Genomic DNA, 24,693 nt, shown 5'->3' with positions numbered 1-24,693 from the left:
GTGGGAAGGTAAACGGCATTTCCATGCTGCTCTGGTTCACCAGAAGTGGCTTAGTCATGCTGGCCACATGACCCGGAAGCTGTATGCCAGCTCCCTCGGCCAATAAAGCGAGATGAGCGCTGCAACCCCAGAGTTGGTCACGACTGGACCTAATGCTCAGGGGTCCCTTTACCTTTACCATTAAGAGGGCAACTCTTTTTAGCTGCTGATTTGCTGTAAATTCCAAACAAAAAAGGCTGCTTCGTACACTACTCAAGGTGCTAGCCCATGCTTCATCCATGTTTGCCAGTGGCTTCACAATGGAGAGCGGGGAACTCAGATTTCCTGTAATGCACGTTGTACCCAGGTTTGATGCCAGGTGCTCACTTGACAGGAGGCCATAAGCAAGGAGAGGTCCCTGGCTGGTGTGCCCATTTCTGACATGTTTCCTAACAGGTTTGCTGCCTTCATGTTTTACATTGGCTGGGTTTAGGCGTAATGTTAAACTATAGTTTAGTTTTAATGGGAATGGACCTTGGGCTCATGAGCTCCTTCTCCCCTCCCTTTCTTTGTTGTGCTGCAAGAAAATGGGGAGCTTTTGCTTCCATTTGCAACTAACTACCATTTGCCGTTACATCTGAAGCAGACAAACCGTGGTTAGTCTTAACAGTGGTTTAGGAAACGAGCCAACTTTAAACCATAGCTTCTGTCGCAGTCTTGCTTTACTAGACCATAGTTAAGATTGACCATAAACAAAAACAGGAACCCTGGCTAACTGAAGATTAGAGCAAAAGCTTGAACTACACTTAAATATTGCGTCTGGACTAAATCATTTATGCTTCTATGAACCTCAATTGTATGTTAAAATATAAAATATGCAGCTGCCGAAGAAGATTCTCAGGAAATGAAGAACCCTTGCTTTGCATACAGTGGTACCTCGGGTTACATACGCTTCAGGTTACATACGCTTCAGGTTACAGACTCCGCTAACCCAGAAATAATACCTCGGGTTAAGAACTTTGCTTCAGGATGAGAACAGAAATCGTGCTCCAGCAGTGCAGCAGCAGCTGGAGGCCCCATTAGCTAAAGTGGTGCATCAGGTTAAGAACAGTTTCAGGTTAAGAACAGACCTGCGGAACGAATTAAGTACTTAACCTGAGGTACCACTGTATTGGCAAGATGGGACCTGGGCTCTTGTGAAATGGGAGGGCCCAGAAAACCAATTTCCCAGCGTCCTTAGCAAATGCAGCTTTCAGAAATTGAACTTGTACAACGGTCATCCCAGCTCTCTGCTGTTACTTAGATTAAAGTGTGGTGGGTTTAATGGAAGGGTTGAGGAATTGAAAGAACCGTGCCTATTTCATATCCTTGGGACCTGTTTTGGCTCCAGGTTCTGGAGGGTCCTTGGGAAGGTAGCCTCTCTGGGCCAGAGCAAGAAAGGGGTAGGCAAAATAGCAAGCAAGTCACAATGGTGGGGGGGGGAGTGTCAGGTCCTGGGGGCTCTTGTCCTTTTGGGGCCAATGCACCACTGTGCAGTCTTTTGATGCTGACCTCTTTCTGAACTGACCTGAGCAATCTCCTGTAAAATCTTCTCCTCTGATGACTGTGTTACTGCTTTGGGAGGAGCGCTGATAAGTCAGTCATTCTTCCCGGTGCATCTGAATTGTGAAACCCTGATTCTTCATACAGGTGTGGTCCCCAGCGCAGAGTTTATTTTTAAATTTCACTCCTTTTATCTGTGAGTAGTCCGAGTAGGTGATTCACTTTTGCAAATCCAAATATTGGTGTATTGCTCTATATTTTGAAAAAAGGGCTTCAGTCCTCCTCTGATGGATTAGAGAGAACAAAGGTCCCTCTATCCATGTTTGCCTTTGAGCAAGTAGTGTCTTGAATGCAAGCTTTGAACGCAGGACTCTTCACTCTTCCTCAGTCTGAATATTAAAAAGCAAAGAAAAATCTGTAGCTATTCTGTTCCAAGCCTGCATTATTATTTTTTTTCAAATTTGGGAAGAAAGCTGTAAGTTGCAGCAGACATTCAGTTAGGCTCAGTAACAGAGTCTTGTTCCACCTATCAGATGTTTTATGGCATAAGATTTCATGGACTGGAGTCCACTTCATCAGATTTATCTTGAACTGGACTCCAGTCCATGAAAACTTACACCATTAAAAAAAGAAAAAGAAATTGTCACAAGACTTCCTGTTATTTTTTGCTGCTATGGGCTAATGCGTCTAACCCTCTGGAAACCAATTAGGTTAGAAATAGAACATGCTGATAGGGTTTCGAGTTCACAAAGACATCCTCAGAGCAAAGTTGTCTGTGTTCCAATTTATGTGTGCATTCATTCATTCATTCATTCATTCAAAACATTAATATCTTCCTCTTCAGACAGAAAAGCTTACCAGTTCATAAAAATGGCACAGTCCCTGCGCTCAAGCTTACAATCTTAAAAACAAAATATGTGAATAGGAATGGGGAGGAAGTAAAAGAAGCAGTTTTGGACATCAAATTGATGTTATATGTATCTGTTACACACACACACACACACACACACACACACACACAAATGCATGTTGGTCCGTATAGTGAAAGCTATGGTTTTCCCAGTAGTGATGTATGGAAGTGAGAGCTGGACCATAAAGAAGGCTGGTCACCAAAGAATTGATGCTTTTGAATTATGGTGTTGGAGGAGACTCTTGAGAGTCCCATGGACTGCAAGAAGATCAAACCTCTCCATTCTGAAGGAAATCAGCCCTGAGTGCTCACTGGAAGGACAGATCCTGAAGCTGAGGCTCCAGTACTTTGGCCACCTCATGAGAAGAGAAGACTCCCTGGAAAATACCCTGATGTTGGGAAAGATTGAGGGCACAAGGAGAAGGGGACGACAGAGGACAAGATGGTTGGACAGTGTTCTCGAAGCTACCAGCATGAGTTTGACCAAACTGAGGGAGGCAGTGGAAGACAGGAGTGCCTTGCGTGTTGTGGTCCATGGGGTCACGAAAAGTTAGACATGACTAAACGACTAAACAACAACAACAACTAATCTCTAGTGGTATTTGGATCTCTCGTATCCTTTTGAGGAACAAGAACAGAAATGGAACTAAATATGATGCTCAACAGGTAGAGAACAGTTTCCATGGCACCTGGGGAAAACTGGGCTGCCCCTTCACTGCAACCATCATGGAAACACAGGATGCTAGCAAAGCAGTTTTAAGAGTAGGAATACAGGAACACAGAAAGCTGTCTTACATCTAACCCAGTCTTGTCTACACAGATTACCGGGATCTCAGACTGGGTTCTTTCCCAGCCCTAGGGGCCTAGAGCTGCTGAGCCTTGGCCCTTCCCAAGCTTAGTAATATTGGTAGAAGACAGGTCTGGAGGCAAGCTTGCTATCTAAATGTACAGCTGTCTCTCGAAATTGTGGTGGGATTTTGAAAGTCAGACATCTGTCAAATCTTGGCGACTATTATAAGGCACACTGACAGTGCCCCATGTTGATGCTGGCAACATTTGCTTCTGAACCAGAAGCGCAACTTGAGATGTAACAGTTTAGCCATACAGAGAAACCACAAATGTTCTCAGAAGCTAATTATGACTGTATTTATTTACAGTGCAACATGCAAACCATCTGCTTCCCTCGAAATGTGGTCAGATGTCAGAACTGGAGGTTCCATTTGCTTGAGTTATTAAGGTTGCCAGACCCAGATAGATAGATAGATAGATAGATAGATAGACAGATTACATTTCTATGCCGCTTTTTCGTTCAGATGAATCCCAAAGCGGCTCACAAACCAATAAATAACAATAGCGTGATAGAACATAATAGCACATCACAAGTACCGCTATATAAATCATAAAGAATAATTAACAAATAATCGGCGAAACATTTAGCTAAATATGTTAAGATAACTTAATTGGAAAAGCTTGCAAATATTAGACAGGCTTAGGACTTAAATATGCAAGGATAGGATTTAAGATGTTTAAAGCTAATTTAGAAAGAATGAAAGATGTTAAGTGATCGAGTTAATTTTTTGAGAAATTCGATTTTGGAAAACTGTTAAAATGATATATAATGAAATTCAACCAAGGGGATTAGAGGAAGTCACTTAAGAATGTTACAAAGATTGGTTGAATTACAAATAGGGTGTGTGTGTGTGTGTGTGTGTGTGTTTCTTTGTTTGTTTGTTTTAAATTTCTGGAAAATCAATAAAAAAATTGGGGGGGGGAATTGGCGAAACAATTGCAATCTGCAAAACACTGTTAAGGAAGCAGCAACTAAAAAAATAAGCTAAGCATCACAATGGAAGCAAAAGTCCTGTCATGATTAACAGATCAATACAGCTTTTATAATCTATGAAACAACATAATAATAATCCGCTCCCTGTCCCCCAAGAACAGTACTTCTGTCTTGTCAGGCGTCAACCTCAATCCTTTAGCTGCCATCCATCCTCCAACCGCCTCCAGACACTCACACAGGACCTTCACTGCCTTCACTGGTTCTGATTTAAAAGAGAGGTAGAGCTGGATGTCATCTGCATATTGATGAACACCCAACCCAACCCTCCTGATGATCTCTCCCAGCGGCTGCATGTAGATGTTAAAAAGCATGGGGGAGAGGATGGAACCCTGAGGCACCCCACAAGTGAGAGTCCAGGGGTCTAAACACTCATCCCCACCACCACTTTCTGGATATGGCCTAGGAGGAAGGAGCAGAACCACTGTCTAACAGTGCCCCCAGCTCCCAGCCCCTCTAGATGGTCCAGAAGGATGGTATGGTTGATGGTATCAAAAGCCGCTGAGAGATCCAGCAGAACTAGGAAACAGCTCTCACCTTTGTCCCTAGCCCGCCGGAGATCATCGACCTGTGCGACCAAAGTAGTTTCAGTCCCATGGTGAGGCCTGAATCCCGACTGGAAGGGATCCAAATGGTCCGCATCCTCTAGGCGTGCTTGGAGTTGTTCAGCAACATTAACAAAATAGCAGCCAAAAATTAAACATGGCACTTTTAACTCTTTACATATGCCGTGCAAGTTCATACACACACACACTCAACACCACTGTGACTCATCTTTTGCTCTCTTCAGCTCATTCAAACACACATGCACATAAATACACATAAACAGTAAGAGCTGTTCGACAGTGGAACAGTCTCCCTTGGGAGTTTCTGGACTCTCCCTCCTTGGAGGTTTTTAAGCAGAGGTTGGATGGCCATCTGTCATGGATGCTTTAGCTGAGATTCCTGCCATAGCTGTCAACCGTCCCTTATTTGGCGGGAAAGTCCCTTATCCCAGCGCCGTGTCCCACTGCTGTCCCTTACTGATGATGTTCCTTAAATTTCCTGGGTTTCAAAGGAAGCAGCTCCTCTCCCTCCCTCCCTGCCAGCCAGGGAGGAGGGAGGCTCCAACTGTGTTGCTTGGCTGCATTGCTCACCCAATAGGGAGTCTAAGAACGACTGAGGGGTGGAGCTTGCATGCTTTGTGCTGATCAAATCGGCCGCGTTGCCTAGGGACTCACCTTTGCTCAGCACTTCCCAGCGGAGAGGTGACGGTGGTTTTCTTTGCTGCATCCCCTTTGCCGGGTTGCTGTGCTGTGGGAACCACCACTTGAGGCTTCGTTTGGCTGCTGGCTGTCTAAAATCCCTTATTTTGGCTGCTGATCCCTTATTTTCGAGCCCGCTGGCCCCTTATTTTCAAATCTGTAAGTTGACAGCTATGATTCCTGCATTACAGGGGGCTGGACTGGATGACCCTTGGGGTCCCTTCCAACTCTGCAATTCTTTGATTCTATGATGGTATGATAATGCCCATGGCAGCAGCTCCTTCGGGCTATAGCGCCACGTGAAGCATTGGGGGGAATTATACCAATATGGTGCTGTTTTCCTCTTGCATGCAACTCTAGAAGCTGAGCTAAACATTCAGACGAACTCTGTGCTACTGCCCTTCAGGATCACCTCAGTAAGAACATGAGAACTACTCTGCCGGTCTGCCTGCTCCAACATCCTGTTTCCCACAGTGGCCAAACAGTTGCCTCTAGGAAGCCGCTAAGCAGGGTTATGAAGATAACAGCTTTCCCCTGCCATTCTCCTTTTTCCACCCGCAGCAACTGCTGTTCAAAGGTATACTGCTCCAGAACAGGGAAGCTTCATTTAGTTCCATGGCTAATAGCCATTGATAATGCAGTTCCTCCACAAATTTGCTTTAACCCCATTTTAAGGCTGTTTTATGGCAGCGTATCCCCTGGATGAATTGTCAGAAGGACTCGCTTGTATTAATTGGCTCCTGCATGCAATGGTTATGGTAGCCTGGCAAAATAAGTTCACCAACGATACATACACAAAAATATTTGTCTGCCTCTCTAAGCATACCTATCTCTTCTTTATGGCATAAATGAGAACTGTCGTTCCTGGTCACTTCTGCATGGATCTTACTCACCGCAGGCGTCCAGGCGTGTGCCAGTTTGCAAGCCTGGAAAGGAAACAACACTTCTGCTAATCCAAAGGATGAGCTCTATTTTAAATGGCTTCCTAGCATCAGGCATGCTGGGTTGAACCCCATGCCACCTTGAAGAAGGTTGGACACTAGGCTCTGTGGTTTAACCCACAGCGCCACCTGCGTCCCGATAGGCAGGATAAAGGTAAAGGGACCCCTGACCATTAGGTCCAATCGTGACCGACTCTGGGGTTGCGGTGCTCGTCTCGCTTTATTGGCCGAGGGAGCCAGCGTACAGCTTCCGGGTCATGTGGCCAGCATGACTAAGGCACTTCTGGCAAACCAGAGCAGCGCACGGAAACGCCGTTTACCTTCCCACTAGAGCGGTACCTATTTATCTACTTTGATGTGCTTTCGAACTGCTAGGTTGGCAGGAGCAGGGACCGAGCCATGGGAGCTCACCCCGTCGCGGGGATTCGAACCGCCGACCTTCTGACCGGCAAGTCCTAGGCTCTGTGGATTAACCCACAGCGCCACCCGCATCCCGATAGGCAGGATACACACAGACAAAAGTTACACGTTAGGTAAAGTGGTTTCCAAATGTGGAGAAGAAGAGCGAGATTCCTTAGGAGTGGGAGAACCGATAATCAGTGGGGTGCAAGGCCTTGGCCTAAGATATTGCTACCCAGTGTAGGTTCAAAAATACCTCGGCTGTTGTGACAGACTAAGTCTCTGTTAACAGCCGGGAAGGAGCAGAACAGTGTCACCCACTCCAGGAATATATACGAGACATGGACAAAAATGTCCCAGTGGTCAAGAACTGGTGCTGTGTCCACATGGCATATCAAAAGGTGTCAGACACAGTCACTAGCATGGGCCATGCTGTTCAGAACCTCAGTTACATCTAAGCCTTCTTCCATGCGTGTGCAGATGAGAACTGAAGTTGGCAGCAGCAAACAAACCGCTTGCTGTTCCTCCCAACCACGTCTGAGGCATGATGAACAGAGAACACTTTCTTCTTCGTGGAGATGTTCTGTGCTCGTGGTATGCGCTCAGTACGTACTTTGAATGAGGGCAGGAGCGAGAGAAAACACAATGTGCAATAAGCTGGCGTAAAGCATGCCGGTGTAAATTAAGCCAGCAAAAAGTAACACCAGGTCCAAAATCAGGTTCATTCACTAGGGCTGCTGCTGCTGCTCCTTTGCCTAAGTCTGGCAGAGGAAAAACAAGCCTGTAAAACAGTGTTCTGTACCAAGTTGCCAGGGCATGCAACCAAGCTGAATGGGCTTAGGATCCAGCCCAAGTCCCCTCTCTCTGACACTGCCCCTGCCACACCCCTGGAATACCCTTTTTGAGACTTACACTGGCATCCGCTCAGCCAGCATTGAGTCAGGATGTGTAGCAGAAGAAGAAGAAGAGTTGGGTTTGATATCCTGCTTTAACACTACCCGAAGGAGTCTCAAAGCGGCCAACAATCTCCTTTTTCTTCCTCCCCCACAACAAACACTCCGTGAGGTGAGTGGGGCTGAGAGACTTCAGAGAAGTGTGACCGGCCCAAGGTCACCCAGCAGCTGCATGTGGAGGAGCGGAGACGCGAACCCGGTTCACCAGATTACGAGTCTACCGCTCTTAACTACTACACCACACTGGCTCTCTCTAGCTTTGGCTGAGCTGCGGTTTGGGATCTGATGCTGGCTGACCCCGGCAGACATAGGAATGAGCTGACTGAGCTCTGAGATCTACTTCATCCTACACTGCGTAACCCAGCAGATTGTGCAATAGGGAGCATTTTTAGATAAAATACGTTTAGAAAGACAGGCAACTGAGATGAAAGAAAATGAATTTGATATGAATGAAATATATCAATGTGTGTCAATAATGGCTTAGAGGGCAATCCTATGAATGCTTACTCGGAATTTAAGACCCACCACATTCAATGAGACTTACTCCAAGGTAAACGTGTGCAGGATTGCAACCTCAGCCCTATGAAGTTTTCCTGTATCTGCACTGGTGTGTTTCCGTTCATCTCAACGGGGTTTGTATAGTAGAAATTCTTTTTTTGAGTGCTAATATTGCAATATCAGCATTTTAGGTATGGCAAACATTTTCACACGGTTGGGGGGTGAGGAAGAGATCAGTTTTCAGAACCATGGTTGGAACTTACTTCGAAAACCATGCTGGACTTGTTTTGAAAACCATGCAAAAGGGAACCTAGGCAGTATAGAAACCTGAGGGCTTTTGCAATTGCTGAAATCCAATTCCAGGTATAAGCTTGTGTCCCATAAATGCTTTGAAGCTGTGCAAAAAAAAAAAAAAGTGCCTTGCTTTCTTATGCAACTCCTTATATTCTCACTCAAGAGATTTGGAAAGATGAAAAGAATGATTGGGTCATATCAGAAACGGTTAAGAAATAAGCCATGAGCTTTACCCACAGTCAAAACATACAGTGAAAACACAGCTGCTAATTCAGGCTTTGCTTATTGGCTTGCATTACTCCAGAAGAACCTGGATGACTCTAAATGTTCTCCGCATCTTAACTGTGCAAATTTCTGGAACAACTGGATGAATATGACTCTGCCACGGAAGTTGACTGTGCAATGCTTTTTAAATTTATCTGCTATGGGGCTTGGGGTTTTTTGTGGCTTTTTTAAAAAAATGTACATCACCTTGTATGTGGAAGAAATAATTCTAATAATACCAGCTCTAGAGCCTTTGGATCGGAACAGCTAGCAGCCAGTTGCCAATGTCCACTTTGGGGGGCGAACGGGGGGGTGCCATGGTGGGGCAGCTGCAGGAATTCTTGCAAGACACAGATGATTTAGATCCATTCAAAATGTTGTTGTTGTTGTTATCATCCTCTGGGCGGCTTCCAGCATATATAAAAACATAGTAAAACATTACACATTAAAAGCTTCCCTATACCACAGAGCCTCTTGGGCTTGGTGATCAGAAGGTCGGCAGTTCGAATCCCCACGACGGAGTGAGCTCCCGTTGCTCAGTCCCTGCTCCTGCCAACCTAGCAGTTCGAAAGCACGTCAAAGTGCAAGTAGATAAATAGGTACCACTCTAGCGGGAAGGTAAACGGTGTTTCCGTGCGCTGCTCTGGTTCGCCAGAAGCGGCTTAGTCATGCTGGCCACATGACCCGGAAGCTGTACACTGGCTCCCTCGGCCAATAAAGCGAGATGAGCGCCGCAACCCCAGAGTCGGTCACGACTGGACCTAATGGTCAGGGGTCCCTTTACCTTTACCTTTATCCTGCCTATCAAACTATCGCCTGTGGTCCTTCAGCTGTGATTGAATTTGAATGGCACTATTGCAACATTAAAATATATTGCATTGAAGGTTCTGGTTACATATACGGTCTGTGCATTAGTTGAAGAGGCGCAGGTTTAGGACAGTTTGCTTCCTAATTCCCAGAAACTGGACTTCTCAGGCACCCTTACTCCCTCCCTGGAAGAAAACAGTATCCTGCAAATCTCTGCTCATCTGCATAATCTTTTCTCCTATGCAACCAATAATCCGCTTATCTGTGTTTTGCTGATAATGCACGCCTGTCCCTTAGAACATCTGCTTTGGAGGCAGTAACTGAGTTAGGAGCTCTCTGCAACCAAGTCCACAAGATCTCTGCATATTCTCCTTGAGCAATTGTTGCAACATGCAGCATAGTAAGATGAAACTGCTGCCTCTTCTCACTTCGCAAACTAGATAGAAGGATGAGCTCGGTGGTGCAATGTGTGTTTTCTATGTGGGCAGTCCCAGGTCAAATCCCCAACATCTCTGGCTAAAAGGATTCAGGTTGCATACTTGGGAAAGAGAATCACTACCCACCCAAATAGACAACACTGGCTAGATCGTGGCTGGGAAACCTTACAGCCTCCCTCTTCTTGTTGATTGATGGATTCAGATTAATGATATGCTGCCTTCTACACTGAGCTGAGCCAAAAGTGGCTTACAACAGATGTCCACTTCAACCTGGCCTGCTGCGGCCCTGAAAAAGGCAAACCCCGTGCTAGGGATCATCAGGAAAGGAACTGAAAATAAAACTGCCGATATCACTATGCCGCTTTGCAAATCTAGGGTGGGACCGCATTTAAACTATGGAACTCGCATAGTTAAGGCCAGATTCCAGCCAGATTGGCATTTTGGGGCTGTTGCTCAAAAGTCTACAACGCTGGCATTCTGGAAGCAAGTGGTGACCATTTTCTTTGACTATGTTGTGTTTTGGAGGATGTTATCCCTTAGACCAGAGGTTTTCAACCAGTGTGCTGTGGTACCCTAGGCTAACTTGAATGATGGTCAGGGGTGCCGCAGGCAACACTGGCCTCTGCCCGTCTTTCCTTCCCTCCCTCCTCTGATGCCTTTTCCTGTCTCTGCCTCCCAAAGGCTTGCACAGCTGTTTGTTGCAGCAGCCCCAACTACAAACTCCCCAGGCGAATGGTGCCTCTGGGGCTGGCCAGGGGGTCCTGATTGCCGGGAGCCGAGGCGGTCTCAGAGTAATAATAATAATAATGTATTATTTGTACCCCGCCCATCTCTGGGCGGCTTCCAATAAAGATTAAAAATACATTAAAATGTCACACATTAAAAACTTCCCTGATGTCTTCAAAATGTCAGGTAGCTGTTTATCTCTTTGACATCTGATGGGAGTGTGTTCCACAGGGCAGGCACCACCACCAAGAAGGCCCTCTGCCTGGTTCCCTGTAACTTTGCTTCTCGCAGTGAGGGAACCACCAGAAGGCCCTCAGCGCTGGACCTCAGCGTCCGGGCAGAACGATGGGGGTGGAGAGTAAGCAAACAAGCGGGTGAGGGAGCCCAGCCAGGCCAGTCTATCAACCCTTGCTGTTGGGAATGGACAGACAAGTCCCATGCCCCTGTGGGGCAGTGTGAGGAGGTAGCTCTTTGGGACGGGTTGGGGGGCAGCTAAGAGACTAGGGGCGACATCTGCACGGAGGACTCCAAAGAAGACGAGCCTGGGGGAACACTCCACAAGGGAGGTTGTTTGAAAAGGAGTGAGAGGATGCCAGCTCTACAGGCAAGGGGTGACATAACGGCTCCTGAGCCGCATAGAGGAGTCACAGAAAGAAAGTTGGTCAAGGGAGCCGGGGACCCTAAAAGGTTGAAAACCTCTGCCTTAGACAGACAAACATTGCCATTTATTCTGCCTTCTTCCGGGTCCAAAAGGGCCGCGTGTTGGTGGCCATGCGTCAATTGGACTTGCGTAAAATAGTCACCACCTGTATTTATTTAAACTCGTCACCCTTTAGATGTTGTTGGGCATTAAATCCCATTCTGCCCTATCCAACATGGCCAATGGTTTTGGCGTTAAATCCCATTCTGCCCTATCCAACATGGCCAATGGTGTTTTGGCGAGTGTTCTGTGTCTGGGGCTAGCTGAAGAATTCCCCATCCCTGATTCAGTACAATTTTATCTCACCAAGGAACTCAGGGTAGCACACAGGGTTCCCCCCAGGTTCCATTTATCCTCACAAAAACCCTGTGGTGTAGGAAAGGCTGAGAGATAGTGACTGGCCCTAAGCCACCCAACAGGTTTCACCACCGGCAGGGGATTCTAAAAAAACAAAAAAAAATACTTAATGGGAGTCAAATTTCTCCAGAATCTGGCATCTGCACTGAGTTGCACATTCTGCACTTTTTCTTCCTGGCAGATACACAGCCCGAAATCTTTCCTGCAACATGCTTGAGGATTGAACTTTTTTTTTTTTTTTTTACTTCCTTTCAACGCCGTCTCTGTATATGGTCGGTTAGCCAGCATTTGTCTTGAGCCTCAGTTCTGCCCAGGAGATGATTGGCCACCATAAAGGACTGTAAGGAAATAAGAGAAATGGATTTTATTTGGCAGAGGAGAAGGAAGGATGTGTCTCCGAATGAAAGCGGTTGCGTAACACACATACACAGTGCAGTTCTGTTCTATAACTCTGGCCAAACTGCAGCGGGGAAGGAGAGTCGCTGTATTCTGTAGACCTGGTTCGTTTTATTACAAAATTAAGCCCGAATGGCTGTGTGTGTGTGTGTGTGTGTGTGTGTGTGTAAACAACCCTAGTGCTGCAAGAAGTAAGTAATTCATCAGTGTGCGGTTTCTAGAAGCTTCCACCCCCTTAGCGTGGTACAGCTTTGCAAACAAGTCCATGGAAGTAGCTAGACAACTTTGTTTTTAATAGCCCACTTTCTTATACTTCTCATTTGTGGTACACTAAAAAGGAAAGAGGGACTCAACTCTTCTTCAGTTTACAGAAGGTTTCCAGCTGTGTCGCTTGAGGAGATCCTTAGCGTGCCACAGGCGAGCAGCCATTTAGAAACCCTGGTAGTATAAGTTATCATTAATATTACATCGCAAGATTTAAAGGGTGAGACATGTCCGTTGTGCTGGTAGGCACAAGCATCCTGTAATTGCGTGTGCCAGCCATGACAATCCCAGAAGTCTCCAGTGCTCTGTTAGTACTAAATTATGGGAAGCTACTCAGATGGCAAAATTATCCTGGAAATTGTGGAAATGAGATGACACAGATAACTAGGGCTGCTTCTGGGTGGTTTGAGAGCCAAAAGAAACTAGTTGCAATGCCCACAAGATGTGGTTTTCATTTTATTTATGAAATTTATATACCTCCCGTCATCTGAAAATCACAAGGTGGTTTACAGCATGAAAAGACAAAATGAGAACACAAAATACATAATAACGCACACCTATAGCCCCACCACAAACATATTTAAAAGGCCTTAGATTGTTTCATCAGCCCAAGGCCTGGTTATAGAGGAATGGTCTTGTTGTCGCTGTTGAAAGTAAATTTAATAATTGCATTTTTTTTTGTACTTTATGCCATTTTTCTCTTGCTGTTGCACATCTCTTTGATTGCCTCGGGCTGTTAAGTGGCTTATGAACTGGTAATAATAATGTTTCAGTGGAAAAGGTTGTCCAGGTTGTCGCAAGGTAGACCTCCACAGGGGGTGGCGCAGTCCAAAGATCTGAATGTCACGATGGCAGCCATGTCTGTAACTGAGTGGTCTTCCACCCTCTCGTTTATGTTGCAGTCGGTGTCCAGTCAGATGGGGAAAAGAGCTCGCCGCTTGAACAGGTTGATGAGGACCTTGCAGTGACGCAAAGTCAGATGAACTTTGTGTGCCCCATCACACAGGTAGGCAACACACCCTCATACCTGATGGGGAACATTCATGGTGGCTTCATTAGTTACCACTTCACCTCTGCTCACGACATCAATTTTTTGTTGTAGATGGATGTGTCAGTTGCCTATGTTCCAGTTAAATGCTTTGGGCAAAGCCTGGACTGTCACACCAGAGCAGGGTTTCCCAAACTTAGGTCTCCAGCTGTTTTTGGACTACAATTTCCATCATCCCTGATCCCTGCTAGTTGGGACAATGGGAGTTGTAGTCCAAAAATAGCTGGAGACCCTAGTTTGGGAAGCCCTAGAGGGAAGTAACTGTCCCAGTACTGATTAGAATGTAAATGTGTTAATGCTGATTTGCCCTTTTCTCCTATTTCCTTCTCTCATCTTCCCCTCCTTGTCTTCTGCTGTTGACTTTGACTCTGCAGTCTCTGTCTTCCTCCTGTTCTATTCATCTGCCTGGCCTTAAGCTTCTGAGGGTAGCAGCCTCAGGACCACAGGACTCCCCTCACTATGCCAGCATCACTGATGCTCACCTGAACCAGGCTGGGCTGTGGCAAGGTGGGGCTTTGTGGGCACATTGGTGGAGTCAATCCAGCACTCTTGCTAGGGCATTCATGCAGCCTGGACGTCACCACCCTGCCTCGTGCCATCTGGTTGAGCTGCAGCAACACCAAGGTCAGGAGGGAGGTGCTACTGCATTGAACACACACAAACACAGTACAGTACACACACACAAACACACACACACACACACACACACACACACAGACAGCAATAGACCAGGCATAAGCAAACTCGGCCCTCCAGATGTTTTGGGACTACAATTCCCATGATCCCTAGCTAACAGGACCAGTGGTCAGGGATGATGGAAATTGTAGTCCCAAAACATCTGGAGGGCCGAGTTTGCCTGTGCCTTATTTTTCCTATATTTACTTTTTAAGTTATGTTGGCTATTTTATTTTTACTCTTGGTTTTTTTCCTCTTTCAGCAAGCTTTCCAAGTGGAGCTTTTGTTCCTAGTGGGTATCTTTATAGGGCTTGAGATGTTTCAAATGAAATAAATGTATCAAAAAATAGGACAAGACTATTAAATGGTGCTCAGCAGATATCTTCCATGGCAATGGAGCTCAATTAAGAACATGGCTAATCACATCAAGATCTTTGTTAAGCACAGGTGGTTTAATTATTGCAGGTAGAAATGAAGAAACCTGTCAAGAATAAAGTCTGTGGGCACTTCTACGAAGAAGAAGCCATCCTGGACCTGATCCGACGCAAGGAACATCGTGGCAAGAATGCCTGGTAAGCAACCATGACCAAAGGGGAAGGGAATTTTGCTAAGCTCCAAAACAAAAACAAAAAAGAAGGTTCTTTTAATAAATAAGTAAAGAAGGTTGCTTCTTCACCCTGAGAGAAAAAGTCAGAGCAAGTTATCACTAGAATTAGTAGTAGTAGTAGTAGTAGTAGTTATTTTTTGTACCCCAGCCACTTTTGGTGGCTTCCAACAGAATACACCAAAAAAAACACAGCCCACATTTCTGTACACTTGGAGGCAATTCATGCAATCATGGCGGTGCTTTCTGTGAAAATTGGGGCCACTGTTGTTGCCTCTTGGATTTTGCCAACCCTTCCTTACTTCCAGGGTAAAACGCAATGCTGAAACATTTTAAAAGCAATTTGCAATCAGGAGAATGGGGGCGGCTTCAGAGCTGCTGCAAATTATGCTCATTCACATCAATTCACTTTGCATGCTGTGTCCGGAGATGTCGGGCTTGCGTTGGGGTGGGCGAGCGCTTCTTTTTCCATGTCGGTTTCATGCGTCCACTCATAATGCCGTCCTGTCCCATTTGTGTGTTAGCCGCCCTGCCTCTCCGGCTGGTGCGCACAAGAAGGAGGGACAGGGCAGCTTTCCCGCATGAGGAGTTCCTCTTTGGTGCCTGTAGAGGATATCCGCTTTGGGGATGGTCTCCTTGTCAGGCGAAGGCACAGCGGGACTTTGCTAGTCAGGTGCTGCTGCCCACCTGAGAGGTGCTGGAGCGCAGCTCCGGTGCGCTCCAGCTAAAAAAAAGCCCTGCTTTCCAGCTTGCAAAAACTTTAAAAGAGGTGTGGTGCCTGGAGAAGGTCCTGAGCGCTTGGACAGAGAGTCTTGAGTGCCATTCCAGTCTACTCTTCATTAAACTATTCCTAGAGAGGTGGGACACGGGTGGCGCTGTGGGTTAAACCACAGAGCCTAGGACTTGCTGATCAGAAGGTCAGTGGTTCAAATCCCCGCGACGGGGTGAGCTCCCGTTGCTCAGTCCCTGCTCCTGCCAACCTAGCAGTTCAAAAGCACGTCAAAGTGCAAGTAGATAAATAGGTACCGCTCTGGTGGGAAGGTAAACGGTGTTTCTGTGCGCTGCTCTGGTTCGCCAAAAGCGGCTTAGTCATGCTGGCCACATGACCCGGAAGCTGCACGCCGGCTCCCTTGGCCAATAAAGCGAGATGAGCGCCGCAACCCCAGAGTTGGTCATGACTGGACCTAATGGTCAGGGGTCCCTTTACCTTTACCTAGAGAGGTGTACCTTGTTGGCCAGAGAGTCGAGGCCACATCCATAAGCTTTCTAGATGATGCACAGCAGACAGGCATTGTGTATCGTAGAGAACACGTTTCTGCAGCACATGACAATGTTCAGGAAGTGTCAGGAGGAAGTACGGGGATCATTTGGATCAGCATGAGCAAAACAAAACAAAACAAGAGGATCAGCTCCAGGGGTGTGCAGCCACCATCATGCCCTTGATCTGACTGCATTTTTAAATCCCAAGTTTTGGGTGCCCTCGCCTCGAAAGCAACCGACAGGGCAGTCCTACAGATGCCTTCTCAGAAGTAAGTCACATTGACGAGCCTTGCTCCCGTGTAAATGGGTTAAAGGAAGCGAGTAGTTGAGCAGAATATTGTCCCATTCCGCCCTACACCTGTCCACCCGTGGCAGGTGATACAAAGTGTAATTTATATCTCAAGGTGTAATTAACACCTAGTGCAATATTAAAGTGAGGATGCAAATGTAACATCTGCACTGCACAGTTACGAGGCACTGTGTTCTGACTTGTTTTCTGGAACGGGCGGAAATGTCCAGGCTCTTCTTTTTGGCAGCTTCTGAAGTAGTTCCACCACAACCCTCTTTAAACACAGTTTCTGGCCGCGCACATCTATTACATGTATTCTTCATACATTTCGAGTGTTCCCTTGGGTAGACCAAACTAAACCTGAAAGCTCCCTTGCAAGCAGAAAGCTGGCACATCAGGCAGAAATGTTGTAGCCCAACGTACTTTGTTATGCAAGAATTCATCATGCAGGGCGTTGAAAAATGGTGGCTTAGATCCTGTGATCCAAAGATGTTCACAGAAAGGGATTTTCTGCTACCTGCGTTTCACTCAAAGCAAGGCAAGGTACCTCTGCTCAAGTTTGGGTGCCCCTACCTCCCCCCCCCCCCCCCGAAGCCCCACACACCATCCCAACTTCACAGACCCAGAGAATTTCCTGGTCCTCCAAAGAGGATTTTTTAAGGATTGGAGGTGGAGGACTGAGCATTTTTCATCTTATGGATCTCAGGATCAAAGTCAGTATCTCTTACCTGCTCTGTTTTATCACTCCAAAACTCTACCACCTCATTCTGTTGCGTGGTATGGATCGGTTTGAGACACTGTGATGGGACTATGGCCCTGTTCTCTATGTGGGGCTGCCCAAAGAGACGGTCCAGAGGCTTCATCTCACACAAAGCACAACCATCAAGTTGCTGGGTGGTGGTAAAGGGACCCCTGACCATTAGGTCCAGTTGTGGCCGACTCTGGGGTTACAGCACTCATCTCGCTTTATTGGCCGAGGGAGACGGCGTACAGCTTCCGGGTCATGTGGCCAGCATGACTAAGCCGCTTCTGGTGAACCAGAGCAGCGCACGGAAACGCCGTTTACCTTCCCGCTGGAGCGGTACCTATTTATCTACTTGCACTTTGATGTGCTTTTGAACTGCTAGGTTGGCAGGAGCAGGGACCGAGCAACGGGAGCTCACCCCGTTGTGGGGATTCGAACCGCTGACCTTCTGATCGGCAAGTCCTAGGCTCTGTGGTTTAACCCACAGTGCTACCCATCTCCCGGGTGGTGGAGCTAGACAGGCCCAAATAGGGCTAATTTAGCCAGCTAGCCCTGGTGATCATCTAATGTTTATTGGATGGATTTCCCCCCTAAATTGGTTTTTTAATTCTGAATTTATTGTTATTCACGTTTTATACTGTATTTTATGTTTTTTTTTTTTTGTTGCATCGATTAAGTGTTTTAAATTTTTTGTTAGCCGCCCTGAGCCCATTTTTCTGAACCGGGAAGGGCGGGATATAAATAAAAAAATATTATTATTATTATTATTATTATTATTATTATCATCATCATCATCATCATGCCATGGCACTCCTAAAAGTAACCTGTTGGCTGAGTTCAATATAAGATGCTCACTTCCGTGTATGAAGCCCTCATGCGGAGCAAGATATCTGAAGGAACACCTCTCCCATTCGTTGCCACACATCCTGCCTATTAGGACCATCAATGGAGGCCCTCCTCACATGCTTGTTTCTGAAAGTAACCAGGATGGCAGGCACAAGGGAGGAGACCTTCTCGGTGGTAGCCCCCACGCCTCTGGAATTTATTTGCTTATCAGTTGTATTCCATCTTTCCCGCAAGGAGCTCAGGGTTTTTCCGCCTCCCCAGCTCAACACCATAAGAACCCTGTAAGGTACGTTAGGCGGAAAGGCTGTGACTGGCCCAGGGTCACCCAGTGAGCTTCGTGGCTGAATGGGGATATGAACCCTCGTCTCCCAGGGCTTAGTCCAGTGCTCTAACCACTGCACCACATTGGCTGACATTGCGAGAAGGGTTTCATTGAACCTCACCAGTGCAGGGATTCGTGAAAGTTAAACAAACAAACAAACCCTATTGTCATTGGCCTTTGCTTGAGATGTTTTGCCTTTTAGCATGAACCAGTTATTTGAGTTCTTTTGATTTGGGGCTGCCTGAGTTTATTTAATTTTATCTGGCTTTTTATTATTATTAAGGGTGCTTGTCTTTTTCTTTAAAAAAAATATGCAACTGTATTGTACTTTTACATTTTAAGCCACCTTAAAAGTACAATTGGCCTTATGGGCATCCATAAATAAATAAGAACAAAATCCCACTTCCACAAATCCCTCCCTCCTTCCTTAAATGACCCCACCCTAGCTTCTTCCTCCTCCGAACGGCTGAGAATAATCTCTGTTCCCGAGTAACATCGGCATTCCTGTGTTGCGCAGATTTGCTTTTTGTCTTGAGGCTTCCTAGGCGCTTCACCAGAATTAATTAATCCTGGCAAAAACATGTGCCAAATAGATCATAATTGCCCTAACCACTGTGTAGACTGGGAGAAACAAACCCCAAACGGTGAGACTCCGCAGTTTGCCCAAGGCAAAGGCAACTAGCGAGGAGACACAGCGCAGAAGTAATGACTGCTGACTCTCGGCTCCAAATGCTGAGTCTGGGGCAAGGTGCCTTCTTCCCAGGCAGAATGGGTCCATTGGGTGATGAGTAGGACCTCAAAAATAAAAATAAAAAGGGCCTTGGATTGGGGCACCCCGGTCGGTAGAGTTTGGGGCCTCAAACAATTTGGGTTGCGACACACACAGTAACAATGGTTGTCAAGTTGTTGTGCCTTGTAGAGTCTTTGACAACAGTTTCCAGTACATATTGAGCAACTTTTTGTATGGGTGGCCGTCATAAGACAAAGGGGGGGATGACCAACTCCTGACTGTGGGGAGAGGTTCGTGTGTGAAATGTAGAACCCGCAACACCCCCCCCCAAAAAACCCCTTGAAGGCCACATTCGCACCATCCAAATAAAGCGCTATTGAACCAGTTCAAACACTTTGTGGCTTCCCACAAAGAATTCTTGGGGAGCATTGTTTGTTCAGGCTAGTGACAGTTGTTAAGAAAGAAGAAGAAGAAGAAGAAGAGAAGAGTTTGGATTTGATATCCCATCTTTCACTCCCCTTCAGGAGTCTCAAAGCGGCTAACATTCTCCTTTTCCCTTCCTCCCCCACAACAAACACTCTGTGAGGTGAGTGGGGCTGAGAGACTTCAGAGAAGTGTGACTGGCCCAAGGTCACCCAGCAGCTGCATGTGGAGGAGCGGGGAAACGAACCCGGTTCACCAGATTATGAGACTACCGCTCTTAACCACTACACCACACTGGCTCTCCCTCAGAAAGGCCTATTTCCCTCACAGAACTTCAATTTCCTGAGTTCCCTGGTTAGTGGGATGGGTGCATAACTTCCAACATTTCTCCAGGGAAAATAGGGACGTGCTATTCCATTATTATTATTATTATTATTATTATTACCCCGCCCACCTGACTGGGTTGCCCTAGCCACTCTGGGCAGCTTCCAATCAATCAATTTCCTTTATTCGACCGATAGTCAGAAATAAAACATTACACAATAATTATAAACTATAACATCATAGGGGTACATAAATAAGGTAGGGCCACAGTACTAGACCTCTCACAGATAACCCACATCAAAGCATTCAGTTATACGTTTCCGACACTTGAGTGCCAGGAAAAGGAATTTAGCCACTGACAAAGTTGTTTTCCCAGAAGACTTATTTAGCAGATATGCTGTCTGCTTTCCTCTTTGTCGGGGACTGAGCTGGGGTAAGTGTGGAGTTATAAGGTACTGTCTTAAATCATTGTAAATGGAACAGCTCAGTAAAATGTGTTCTGTGGATTCTACCTCACCCATTGCACAGTGGCATAATCTCTGGTCATATGGGACTCCTCCATATCTTCCCTTCAGAACCGCTGAGTCAAGAACATTCAGCCTAGCCGCAGTAAATAGTCTGCGGTATTCCACGTAGTGGATATCCGCCAGGTAGCGAGCTGGAGCAGCCCGATACAACTGCTCCCCCAGAAACAACCCAGGTTTCACGCGGGCTTCCAACATATATAAAAACAGAAATATTTTTATTTTTTAAAAAACCCTTCCCTATACAGGGCTGCCTTGAGGCATCAACTAAAGGTTGTATAGTTACTAATCTGCTTGGCTCGGGGGGGGGTGTCGCGTAACTCCATACCTTCCAACAATTCTCCAATGAAAATAGCAACGTCCTAAGGAAAAGCGGGACATTCAGGGGGTCAAATCAGAAACGGGGACGGCTTCTCTAAATCAGGGATGTCCCTGGAAAATAGGGACACTTGGAGGGTCTGTGGTTGGAAGATTCAGGACAGACAGAAGAAAGATGGCCACATTGACTATGTGCTGTCTTCACTGTCGGAAGGAGTTCTATTGAGCTCAGATGCTTCTCTGCGGTTTCGCATGATTATCTGACCAGCCACTCTGGAAAGAGGATATTGGACTAGGATGTGCCATTGACCTGACCTTGCAGGCTTTTCTTATGTTCTTGTGAAAGACCCCATACAGCTTCTCCTTCGCAAGAAATTACAGTGGTACCTCGGGTTACAGACGCTTCAGGTTACAGACTCCCCTAACCCAGAAGTAGTACCTCGGGTTAAAAACTTTACCTCAGGATGAGAACAGAAATCGTGCGGCAGCAGCAGGAGGCCCCATTAGCTAAAGTGGTACCTCAGGTTAAGAACAGTTTCAGATTAAGGATGGACCTCCAGAACGAATTAAGTTCTTAACCCAAGGTTCAACTGTATTATTATTATTATTATTATTATTATTATTATTATTATTATTATTATTAAAATCCCTTTATCAGTTTATATTCACGAAGAACCTTGAAGCTATATGCAAAAATAAAAACCACGATGCAGTACATTGATATTCATATACATACTTATTTAAAATACCTTTATGCTGTTACAAAATCAACAGTGACTAGGCCAGGAATTGCCTTCTGGGAAGGCCTGTTGGGATAAGAACGTCTTCACGAGGCACCCAAATCCCAAATGACACTCTGAGCATCATTTCAGGTTAGGCATGATGGGTCTGGTAGTTTTCTTTGTGTTTTCCACGAAAGGAAAGCCTTGCTCCTATGTCGAAGTAAGCCCCCACAACTCTCACTTACCCCCTTCCACAGTGTCTATTTTGCAAAAGCAGTTTTCCCTCTAGTTTCAATATAGTTCTGAGCCTTTTGCATATTCATAAAACGAATACTCTTGTTCACGTTTGAGCCCACAGGTAGAGAGAACCCTGTTAACTTTGCATAATTCTACTTCAAAATTTGGATTTTTTTTCTTTTCTTAAAAGCAACTGGTGAAGAATAATAAGGGGAAGGAAATTCTGTGCATTGCACCAAACTCCATGCTTCGGCATGGACCGAAAAAACATACTGTTGTTTTTTGAGGTTTTGGCGAGTGCCAGAGTTTGAGGTTTTGGCGAGAATTGATTATTTCCCATGACATTTGCTTCGCTGCAGTTTCTCAGTGTGGCCCAAGGCAAACTGCTTCTCTTATCTGTCCGCCCCGTCTCTTCAGATTCATCAGCAGGGTGAGAATATAGAAGTTGCCGTTTGCAAAGTTCTTTGAAGGCCTAAAACAATATGCAGAGATTACAGTCTGCAATGCTATTACCTATTATTACTACCACGGGCAAATTGTGTTCCACTTAAGACTGATCTACAAGCAGAAACGTTCATATATCTCAGCGCATTCAACCTCCCTGGGGGCATCTATTCCCACCTGCTCAGGAAAATTGCATTCCTCATCATGTGTCTCCCCAAAACATATTACTGCTTTATCTTCCAGCAAGGAAGGAGATCAACATCACATTGCACCATGCTGATCTGGCTGATCTCAGAAAAAGAAGAGTCCTAACAGAACCTAGGAAAGGTTTTAACACGTTTTCAAATCACACTACAAAAAGTCGGCACAGCAGAGCAGGAAAACTAGGCAAAACAGAAGGCTGTCATGATAAAAACAGCTTCTTATTCGCCATTATCAAATCGTTCTTCTCTTCTGTGTTGATTGTAGACATTGAAAAATTCCAGTACAGTGGTACCTCGGGTTAAGAACTTAATTCATTCTGGAGGTCCATTCTTAACCTGAAACTGTTCTTAACCTGAGGTACCACTTTAGCTAATGGGGCCTCACACTGCTGCCGCGCGAATTCTGTTCTCATCCTGAAGCAAAGTTCTTAACCCGAGGTACTATTTCTGGGTTAGCGGAGTCTGTAACCTGAAGCGTCTGTAACCCAAGGTACCACTGTAATTCTGAACCATAATTCAGTACACTGGATCTGCTACATAGATGTAGCATGTCAGTTTCAGAGTCTTTATGATTTTGAAAATGGTGTTTTGCTATTGGGGAATGCTGTGGGAATGTGGACAGAAAAAGTCTTCTTCCCTATGTATTTGATTTCCCATTCCTTGTGGGTAGCCAGTGGGAACCACCGCTGGACCTGAAGGTAAACCAAAGTGAGAAATTCCGTTCTGCTGATTTTACTGGGGTCACTTTCTCTCCCTGTCTTTTTACAGCTGCCCCAAGGTTGGCTGCAGTAACCTCACCGTCAGGAGATCAGACCTGGTGCCGGATGAAGCCGTTAAGAGAGCAATCGACAGTCAGAGTAAACAGAGCCGGTCAACACAGTAGAAGTCAGCTGGCACTCCCGGCGGCTGTTACGACAAAGAAAATGTGATGTTAGAAGAGGTCGCCTGAGATAAGTTGCTGATTGCCAGGTGGTTGTGTAACTAGTTGTTATTTCAAGTATTCCAATTGCAGGCAAAGTTGAAGGTCTGACCTGTCGCCGAAAGCATTTTCCTTGCTCCTTCGAGAGTGCCAGGCGCAAAACGCTGCCACCCAACCTGTTTTTTAATTCCTTTTTAAAAATGTCACCCAGCAGTTGACGTCTTGCGTTCTGTAAATAAAAACGTATTTTTCTCATTGCCAGAGTCTGCTAAGTAAAAGAGTTCACGTTGCAAAGCAACCCCTTAAATCTTTTTAAGGAAAGGCCTACGCTTGGCTAACGCTGCAGTTCCATAACAGGCTGGTCTGAAGGCATGCAAGGCCAACTCCATGTCAAAGCTAAGCAGGGCTGAGTCTGATCAGAGCCTGGATGGGCGACCACCTGGGAACCACACTTGGGCTCTGGGAGGGAAGAAAGGCAGGATGTAAATGTGGGGAGATTAATAAAGGCCTCCCCCTACTTACAGTTGATTCACATGCAACTGTATATATGTGTAACCAGTGGTGTAGTGTTGCCCCAGGTGCAGAATTGTTAAAGGTAAAGGTACCCCTGCCCGTACGGGCCAGTCGTGTCCGACTCTAGGGTTGTGCGCTTTTCTCGCTTAAGAGGCCGGGAGCCAGCGCTATCCAAAGACACTTCCGGGTCACGTGGCCAGCGTGACGAAGCTGCTCTGGCGAGCCAGCACCAGCGCAGCACACGGAATGCCGTTTACCTTCCCACCGGAGCGGTACCTATTTATCTACTTGCACTTAGGGGTGCTTTCGAACTGCTAGGTGGGCAGGAGCTGGGACCGAACTACGGGAGCTCACCCCGCCGCGGGGATTCGAACCGCCGACCATACGATCGGCAAGTCCTAGGCACTGAGGTTTTACCCACAGCGCCACCTGCGTCCCTTGCAGAATTGTTAGGGGCACAAAATTTCAACACCCGGTTCTGCCTCAATACAGCCCCGTTGAAAACAGCTTCTCCACGTGACCTGGAAAGTGACCTCTTCAGACAATGGAACAACTCTTGTTTTCTTATCTCTGAGGTTGACATGGACACTATTAGGCAGTTGAATACGCATGCGTACTCCATTTTCCTCCCTCCCCACCCCCACCGCATGGCTGGCAACCCACACTACGCTACTGTGTGCAGTGCCAGGAAATAAATAGATTCAAACCAGGAAATAGTGGGAGAGAGCTGGAGAGTCCTTGTGGCTCCCTGGAGCCCAAAGAGGACGTCAGTGAGGGCAGAGGAAGCCCCGAAGAAACCCGAAGCACAGCTTTGTTTAGGTTGCTCAGCTTCCCCACCTAACAGCTGGTGTGCGGGGTAGCACAGCAGCAGCCGCTTTCCAGCTCATCCTCCAGCCGGCCCCAGAGCTTCAGCTCCATATATTTTGGTCTGGATTGGGGAGAGCTCTGGAGAACAGGAAAAATCTGGTTTTCAGAGGCTTTATAGAGGGTTCTCCC

The 24,693-nt window shown here is 46.3% G+C and overlaps 1 protein-coding gene across 3 annotated transcripts in view; it reads left to right on the top strand.

Annotated features, from left to right (window-relative positions):
• NSMCE2 (NSE2 (MMS21) homolog, SMC5-SMC6 complex SUMO ligase) overlaps nucleotides 1–23,441 on the top strand; it is a 206,518-nt gene extending 183,077 nt beyond the window's left edge. For all 3 annotated transcript variants that reach the window (XM_053395323.1, XM_053395321.1, XM_053395322.1), the window contains exons 5-7: nucleotides 13,454–13,557; nucleotides 14,740–14,846; nucleotides 23,034–23,441. In XM_053395323.1, coding sequence (XP_053251298.1) covers nucleotides 13,454–13,557; nucleotides 14,740–14,846; nucleotides 23,034–23,148 — 326 coding nt within the window. In that variant the 3' untranslated portion in view covers nucleotides 23,149–23,441. The remainder of the gene's footprint in view (nucleotides 1–13,453; nucleotides 13,558–14,739; nucleotides 14,847–23,033) is intronic.
• Nucleotides 23,442–24,693: the final 1,252 nt, after the last annotated feature.

Source organism: Podarcis raffonei, chromosome 7 (genome assembly GCF_027172205.1).
Source record: "Podarcis raffonei isolate rPodRaf1 chromosome 7, rPodRaf1.pri, whole genome shotgun sequence".
In the NCBI taxonomy this organism is placed as follows: Eukaryota; Metazoa; Chordata; class Lepidosauria; order Squamata; family Lacertidae; genus Podarcis; species Podarcis raffonei.
This window is presented reverse-complemented; position numbering and strand designations above follow the sequence as displayed.